Source organism: Struthio camelus, chromosome 13 (assembly GCF_040807025.1).
Source record: "Struthio camelus isolate bStrCam1 chromosome 13, bStrCam1.hap1, whole genome shotgun sequence".
Classification (NCBI taxonomy): domain Eukaryota; kingdom Metazoa; phylum Chordata; class Aves; order Struthioniformes; family Struthionidae; genus Struthio; species Struthio camelus.
Genome location: NC_090954.1, coordinates 9,308,071 through 9,316,945, shown reverse-complemented (window position 1 = coordinate 9,316,945; position 8,875 = coordinate 9,308,071). Strand labels below are relative to the sequence as shown.

Genomic DNA, 8,875 nt, shown 5'->3' with positions numbered 1-8,875 from the left:
CTTTGCATTAAAATAACTAATTAAAGCCACACCTCCACAGCCTCTTGCGAAAGTGGAGGAGGAATTTCAGTAAGTGCATCGCGTTTAATGGTAGCATTCTGATTTCCCTGCCTAGCTGTAATTTATTCAGTTACAGATCTGCCTGCAGGGCAGCTCCCATTAGGCTGATGATGAAGTCTCATGAGTAAAGCTTGACACCTCCCTCCTAATAAAATATAATACTCAATTAACTCGGACTTTCTGAAGGCTTTAATTGGAACAAGTTAATAATGGGCGCAGGGTGAACCGTCATGCCATCCGCAAGCACGGGAAAGGTGTCACGGATCCGTCCTGCCTTTCCCATAGCAAAGGTTGTAACCGAGATTTGGAAGCTTTTCCTTCAACACCCCTGTGTTCTGCAATAAATCTGTATCCATTTAAGGATCTATCATAACACACACAAAGCTCCAGCGCTCAAAGAATTTCCAGCGAAAAGATTTAGCTGTAATCCCTGACACAACTGATTTATACTGAAGGTTAAAAAATACCCCTGGTTTATTTATAACCGGCCCAGCCCAACTAAGAAAGCACTCGGGACAATTGGGCAGAGAAGGAGAGGGGCGGGGGGGGGGGGTGTTCCACTCTGCCCTGGAGTTAGGGGGAATAATACTTCAGAAAGAGATCGAGAAAGAAGCGGTTGTCTCCAGTTTTTATGCGGCAGTAAAGGCTAATTTGAAAAGTCTGCATGGCGATTAGCTTCTCCCAGCTTTGTTCCTTAAAGTTACGGAGAGGGAAAGTTAACAGGAAGGCTTCGGAGCGGGGGGAGCAGGGCAGGATCCGGGATGCCCTGAGCTATCCCCGGCCGCGTAAAGCCAGGCCGGAGGTGGACGCGACACCCAGCCCCCTCCTCGCAGCCAGAGTCGGGAGGTGTTTTCACTCCACCCTTCACCTTTTCGCATACCCGAGGTCCGATCCGGAAAGATGCTGAGGGCGGAGGCAGGGCGCCAGGCGCCGGGCGGGGGAGGTCGGGTCCGCGGCGGCCTCGCCGCTGCCCGCGGGCAAACGCTCCCGCAGCGCAGCCGAGCGCCGGGCTCCGGGGCAGCCGTCCGCCCTCAGAGGTGTACGAGCCGTGGACGGGGGCTGGAGCAAGGGGAAACTCTCCTCTCTCGACGACCGAGAGAGTCTAGGAGAGTAAATCCTCCCTGCTTTAAGCTCTCCCCGGCTCTCTCCGACTACCATCCCAGAGGTCGCTCCTAATCCGAGTAAACCTCCTACAGCAAAAAATTACGGTGCTGCACTGAGCTGGCCCGGCAAAGGCCTTTGGTGTGCAATGGTCGAATAACTCCTCACCTACCGGTACCCCTCTTCTCTGAGCAAGCCCAAGTCCCCGCATCAGTTTCAGGAAGGACAAAGGGCTAGTTCAACACCTGCTCTCCAGGCAGCACAGGAGTGCTTGAGGGGGGCAGCCCCGACCGACCGTGGCACAGGCCAACCACACAGAGAGCCCTGAAATGCAGCTGTACTGGAGTATTGCAAGGTCCTTGCCATGTCTTACCTGCACAAAGCAACCCCCACCACGTGTTGCTGGGGCCGAGTCTAGTCTCCCACTAAAACATAGATTTGAAGATAGAGGAGAGGAGAGGAGAAGGGAGAGACCAGAGCAAAAAGAGAATGGCACCTGAGCTAAGCAAAACGATGGAAACATCATCAGAATATCATGCTGTAAAGAACAGAGGCACCTAAAAAGGGTTGTTAAAAACGAGGGAAACCTCATAAAAGGTTTGGCTTTCGACTTTGAATTGTTGACTTGCAATTCACCTTCATGTGCTGCAAATTTGGCTTTAATTCAGATTCAGAAGGGGAAATAATCATAAAGGCAACCCCAACATTCCTTTGAACTTGACCCAGCAGTGCAAAACACACAGGGAGAGAAGTTACTTTTTAAAGAACTCCAAACATTCACAGACCCACACGTGATGAAACATGTTTTTTCTTTTTAATTTAATTCGAAATAAGAGATAAGAAATAATAAATCTTCAATAAAATATATAAAATTGTACAAGGCATCCCTTTCAAAGGGACTTCCCTATAATGGAAAATGGGGAGGGGGGAAGGGAGAGGGGAAGTTCATCCAGGGCAGCGACAGCACCTGGGTCAAAACAAACCAAAACCAGCAAAAACCTCGTGGCTTTTTTTGTTTTTCTGTTTTTTGGATTTTTTTTTTTTTGATTTCTTCCACAACATGCTAAGAAAATAAATCCAGGAGAAGCTCTGCCTCCAGTGCTCCGTGGCTTTTGGAGTAACTTTCTCACAAGGTTTAGCAAGAATAATACACATAATACAATAGTTATAAAGAGAAGCCTGGGGAAGATACTGCCAGCGCTTGGGGAGCTTCCACGGGGACAGACAGGTTACATAGTCTCTTGGCACCCCAACATCCTACTAGTAGGGTTGTTTGTTTTTGATATCTGGATCTCTCTTAAGAAGGGGTTGGAGAATGAGTCACTTAACAATGGAATCCTTTGCAAAGGGAGGAGAGGAAGACTGGAGGGGGGGGGTTCTTCTTCTATTTAAGTACAGACTGTTGCAAACAATAATAAAAAAACCCAAACATATCCACAGAAAGGTCTGACAATCCTTTGCTCACTACCACTGTGGAAACAACCCACCTCTTCCTCCCCCGGTAAGCTGCTTTCCCTCTGTCCTGGTTTTCAAAGAGCATTGCAGAGCCAAGATTGCCTGGCTGTAGAGAAAAATTTCTGAGCATGCCAATAGGAAGAGATAAAGACCAGACTGCCTAATAACCCTCCCTTGCACTTTACCTCCCCTCACAGTGCTTTACAAATGCTGAGGCGATTTATACAGATAAAGGCAATACAGGAGCCAATGGTGGATAAAGCTGTTGCTCTGCTTTATGCACATAGGGACCCTGACAGTCATCTTAACTGCAGACAGCTACTGAGATTTGGGATGCAAAAACTTCCTCTACCCCCAGAAATGCAGGAACTTGCTGGCTCTGAACTTCACTCCGACTCTACTGGGTCTAGTTGCTATTTACACAGTGTCTCTAGCTAAGGTCTCTGCTTTCTTAAAAAAAAAAGTGATTATATACTTTTTTATTTCTTTTTATTCCCCCCCCCTAATATTAACTGATGAGATTTGAGAGTGTGGGTTTAGGGCATGCACCCCTCTTCCTTTAAACATGTGTTGGGACCCATTAGGAAGGGATCTGCCTCCATAAGACAAGAGTGTTTTCTCACCCATTCCTTTTTATTCTAGCTTTATGTGCACTGTATAAAACCCCTACATTTGCTCAAATATTTTTGTTTTTTGTTTTTACATTTTTTTTTCTTTGAGGATCAGACACTGACTGCTCAGAGCACTCTCAGAAGACACCCAACCTGTAGCATACAGGATGCCTTGCTTTGCTAACGCAAACTCCTGTACGCTTGGGATGGCAGATAAAAGCGTGCAGAAAGAATTGCCAGTACTGGTTGGGGTACTGCCTTCTCAAGGTTGGACAAGATCCACCAGGAAGTCCTTCTCACTGTCGCTTTGTCTTTCTGATCTTCTTAGGATAAGTGGTACATGCTATATCCAACAGGAGTAGCATAGAGTCCAACAGGCGGAATAGGAAGCACAGGTCTGTGAAAAGGATAGGATGTTCCATACAGTGAGGCGGCCTGGATGGGAGAGTTGATGGGGAAAGGGAGGCTGAACCCTGAAGGCAACATGGGCTTCGCTGCCATTTTGAGCTTCTCCAGCTCGGCCTCCTGCAGTCTCTTGGCCTTGGCCCTCCTATTCTGGAACCAGATTTTGACCTGGGTCTCTGTGAGGTTGAGGGAGCTGGAGAACTCCGCTCTCTCCGCGATGGACAGATACTGCTTCTGGCGGAACTTGCGCTCCAGAGCCAGCAGCTGGGAGGTGGTGAATGGGGTTCGGGGCTTCCTATTCGTCTTGTGCTTCCTCAAGGTGCAGGCGGTGGGGCTCAGGTGTCCTGCAAGGAAAGGAAAGGCCGGTTATCCCAAAAGGAGGCAGATCTGGGTGTTTAGGACAGACGCGCAGCGCTTGAGAGGGATATGTGGGTGTATGCGGTGGGGGGGGGTCCCACCAAGTGATACCATCAAAACAGGGGCTGTGACAAAGCTGTTTCTGAAAATGGTGCCTGAAATCTCTTCCTGGCCAAACTTACGCTCACAGGACTTCAGCAGACGTCCTGAGAAATAGTTCAGTGGTTTGAAAGGGACAAGATTTCACAGGCTCTGTGAAATTTGTAGGCAAACAGGGCACAAAGGTACCCAGCAGATCACTTTAAGCTTCACATCATAGGGGTCTAGAGCACACAAAACAGCCTTAGTAGCTGCAAAATTTGGGGAATAACCCCAGCAAAACATAGGACAAGTGCATACACTAAAAAAGGATGTTCACAAAAAGGACCATGGCACAAGAGACAAGCCCATCCCACCCCTGCTTCAGGATTTCTTCCCCAAGAACAGCAGTTCAGACCCAGCCCTGTGTGAGTTTTTCCTGTGAGTTGAAGAACTGGGTCAGATAGTTTTTGTGTCTTTGATAACTGAGCATTTTACTTGCTATTTCTTCTCCTCTTGACATCAAGAGCAGCTTTTCCCTTAATAACTGCTTTTCCAAGAAGGAGTTTCTGTTTTACAGCAAGTCCCGAAAGAGAGGAAAGCAGCACACTCTTCTCCCAACATTTAGCTTTTATTATATTTGCCAGCTTTTAAAATCCCACGTAGCTGCAGAATCTGTAGCCGCTACAAATCAGGAAATCTGCTATTTTTGGATTTTCCTTATAATCCCAAACAGGTTAGGCACATTTTCCCGAGATGGCACATCGATGGCTTGTCTTTAGATCCATTTTACATTTCACCGATAATTCTCTCTATTTTAAAGAATTGTTAATATGCGGGCAGCTGACTTGAAAAGCTGAACCATTTGGCTGTTTTTCAGATCAATGGCGACGCATACAACAAGCCACCTTGACTCCTCAGCTTGATACTGAAGATGACCTACAGGCTACTCGAAGCCGTTAAACTCTGTACCTACTGTAGTGTCTGGTTTAAACCCTTGGTAGTATTTGCACATTGCACTTTTGTACCCTTTTCACTTTCCTCTTTGATTTTAAAAATAAACTAGACAAAGCAGTGGTTTAACTGAATATTATGCAATTTAAAAAAAAACACAAAGAAAGTTTTCAAAAAATGAGAATGATCTAAAAGTGGGGGGGGAGCAGCGACAGTAGAAAAGTGATTTTTTTCTTCTTACTTTTGTTCTAGATACTGAACGCGAAAAATAACTCCTTCTCAGAAAACCACACGTCAAATGCCGTCTTAGGATCACATGGGGCATTTTAATAATTAAGCTGCTAACCGTGATATTTCGTTCAGTCCTAAAACCCCACGCAAAATACAATCAACGCACTAAATACCCCGCTCTTCTGCGCTCTCTCTTCTTTGAGACGAAACCCGACATTTCTCTTAAAGCGAAGCTTCCCAAAGGCTCGGCTAGAACGGGCGCTCCCTCCGCGGGGTGAGGCGCGCAAGGGTGACGGCGCCGCGGATCGCCCCGACCAGGCTCCCGCGCATTCCCGGCGGCTCGGTCAGCCCGACCCGACGCAACTTTGGCTACGCGTAGGAGAAACTGCAAGAACTTGTTTTAAAATCAAATCCTAGCTAAACTTCTCTCCCCCCCCCCCCAGAATACTCCCAAACGTTAACGGCCTCTCCCCCGCCCCTCTCAAATCCCCCAAATGACTGCCAAACTCTGATAAGAAACAGGGACCGTCGCCACATCAGGCCTTTGTAATTATGTTTACCCCGTGCCAGTCCTAAAGCACTTGCTGGAGTGATTTGTTGCACTATTTTTTTTCCTTTTGTTTTCCTTTATTTTTTTCTTCCCCTTCTCCCCCCCCCCCACTAGACTTTCTCACTAACTTCGGGCACAACTCATCACATGGAGACGATTCCCTCTTCGTGTTGCTCAAAAATCTAATATCTAGTGCTCTTCCCCTAGTTCACCCCACCTGTAACAATAGTAATAGTACTAAATTGAGGAGCTATTCCTAATGTCAAAGACCTCCTCGGGAAGATGGAACTTCCTACAGGAAAATCGGTTATTGCATCCTTCTGTCAGGACGGCTCCGAGGGGGTCGAGAGTTGGAGGGAGGTGGGAAATTCGGGAAGACGACGGAGGCCAAGGGATCTTCCCGAACTAGGCTCCCCCCCCCCCCCCAATCCTCATCATTGCTCCCCCCGGAGCCCCGCTGAAATCACTGGCTTCTTGAACTCCCTGACCACTGAAGTCCTTTCAAAAGCTATTTTCCTGCTTTCTATGACTGGTGATTTTAATAGAGAAAGTGGAGGAGTTTCGAAGATGAATGTGCCGGGGAGAAAATCAGGCCTCGTCTAAGTCTTTTTTTTTTAGGGCAGTGTTAGAAGCGGAGCAGGCCTGAGTCGGAGCCTATGCGTATTTGACGATACATGAAAAAAGCAAAACGGAGCTGTAGAGACAATGAGAGAGGCGCCTTGCTCTTTCTCCCGTCCCGTCATGGGCTCTCGCCCAGCACGTTAGAAATCAAATTAATTCGGGGTAATCGCAACGGAAGAGAAGCGGCTGAAAGCCAAATTAAAAAAAAATTGTCCCAGAAAGAGAGGAATTGCAAAGCACTAAACATCCTTCTCGTGTTGTTAGATTCAAAAGCAAATTCTGCTAGACCGTTCAGCTAAATAGCTCGCATATGTAAAGTCAGTAGTTAACTGAAGCAGAGCATTTAACTTTCATCAGGCAAGCCAGAGATACGTGGAAGAGAATGGATCGATCTGCTAGTACAGGTGTATGGGGAAAGCAGAGCGTCTAGACACTATCGCAGAGTTTTTCACTTCACGTTTTTCACTTTCTCCTGAAAGTACTTTTGGAGTGATCTTTAAAAAAAAATGAAAAAAAAAAAAAGAGATCTCTCTCACTGCGAAATGCAATTCAAATCTCCAGCACAGACAAACAGTGCCGGTCAAACAGCAGGAGGTTTTAAAAAGGGACCTGTCACGTCCGTGATCGCCTGTCCCTAAAGATGGGGACGCGGTGAGGAGGGATGGCAGGAGGGATAAAAAGTTCAGGCCCAGCTCGGATAACTTTGACAGTCTATGTGCAGAGAGCGAGAAAGAAATAACCACCGTGCCAGGAGAAACCGCGGTGGCAGTCAGCGCGCAAAAAGCGCACAAAGCTGGAAGGGAAAATTCCCAGGTTTCACAAGCGAAGAGTTTATGCGAAAATGTTGTTTTGCACATTTTGCGTAAGGGAAAAGACACCCGGGGGAACCTACTGTTGCTTTTGCAACGGGCTAACCTAATGGCACCAACTGGTAACAGCGCGCCGTGTATCGGGAAACGGAGCTAATCGGTATTGGTTCCTGAGCGTTGTGGCGTTTTAAAAGCATATATATTACATATATAGAGATACACACAACATATTAAAATAACTCCTTCTCAGAGTACATGTAACACGCGTAGACATGTAGAAATCACGAGGATATAAGTGTGTACACATATATCAATACGTATGCCATATATCTAGTGTGCTCCTGTAAACCTCGGCGCCCGGGAGCAGCCGGTGCCCGCCTGCCCTTGCCCCCGTCCGGCCTCGCGCAGCCCTCCGCCGCCCCCCGCTGCCCCGCGGGGCGCCCGGCCGCCCGTCGCCCCTTCACCGGCCACTCACTTGGCGGAGGGGAATATCTCCCGGCCTCTTGAATCCAGGCCGTGCCGTCCTCTGAGTTCTCCGATTTGACCGAGGAGGTGTCGAAAGGTTTTGTAAGCCCCCCGGGGGGGCTGTGCGCGTCCCGGGAGCCGTGCCCCGGCAGCAGCAGGTTCCGGGAGGTGCCCACGGCCGCCCCGTCGGCGCTGCCTCCCGCTGCGGCCGGCGGCAGCTCTTTGGGGGGTTTCTTGTCGGACATGAGGGCTTCCACGCTGAACGGCAAGCTGGACACCTTGACTTTGTGGTGCTCCTCGGCGCCGGCCGCCGGGCCCTCCTCGTCGGAGGAGAAAACCTCCTTCGCCTTGGAAGGAGAAGCCATCGCGGGTGCGGAGGGTGGCTGGAGCGGGGCCGCCCGGGGTGCTGGCGGGAGCTGTGCTGCGCCTCTGCCCGGCCCTGCGCGGGGACTGCGCGAGTGAGCGCTGCCCTGCGCCTCTGCCCGGCCCTGCGCGGGGACTGCGCGAGTGAGCGCTGCCCTGCCCGCCCCCCTTTTCTCCCCCTCCGGGGGCTCCCCGGCTCTTTCCTCCTTTGGGAAGTGGAGTAAGCGCCTCGCGGGCCAATCAGGGCCCGCGCTGGGGCTTGACGTCGAGGGGTGACTCATGCCATTGGCTCGGGAGCGGGAGGGTGGGTAGAAACTTTTTTTTGGTTTGAGGGTTTTTTTTTTTTTCGGGGGTTATTCTGTTTAGGGTGTTTCCCCCTCCCCCCTCCTGTCCCCTCCGAAATAAATTAGGAGTTAATGACACGGGCAGCGAGCGGAGCTGGGCTATTAAGGAGCCGTCCAGGGCTATAATCACAGCAAAGCAAGAAAAAAGCCGCCGGGTAATTAAGGCTGATGATTAGGCGAAGAGGAAACTTCAGAGGATCGCGGCTCCGCCGCCTCTCGCCGCCGGCCCGGCCCCTCCCGGGCCCCGGCTCCGCCGCGCCCCGCCGCCCCGTCGGACCCCCGCCGCGCCCCGGCCTCGCCGGCCTCCCGGGCCCGATCTCTGCCCGGATCCCTCCTGGTCCCGGCAAAACGAGGTGCTTTTTCTTTTCCTTTTTTTTTTTCCCTGGAGTTGGGGGGTCTGCGGGATTGGACCCCTCGAGCAGGAAAACGCTCCTGTGACAAAAAGCGAGTCCGTGGGCCCCTCGGCGCCTT

General features: G+C 50.0%; 1 protein-coding gene across 1 annotated transcript; it reads right to left on the bottom strand.

Annotated features, from left to right (window-relative positions):
* Nucleotides 1-1,951: 1,951 nt before the first annotated feature.
* Nucleotides 1,952-8,280, bottom strand: MSX2 (msh homeobox 2). Its single transcript, XM_068959778.1, has 2 exons — nt 7,708-8,280; nt 1,952-3,976 (listed from the first exon to the last, which is right to left on the bottom strand). The coding sequence occupies exons 1-2, from the start codon at nt 8,060-8,062 to the stop codon at nt 3,552-3,554; spliced, it is 780 nt and encodes a 259-aa protein (XP_068815879.1). The 5' UTR covers nt 8,063-8,280; the 3' UTR covers nt 1,952-3,551.
* Nucleotides 8,281-8,875: the final 595 nt, after the last annotated feature.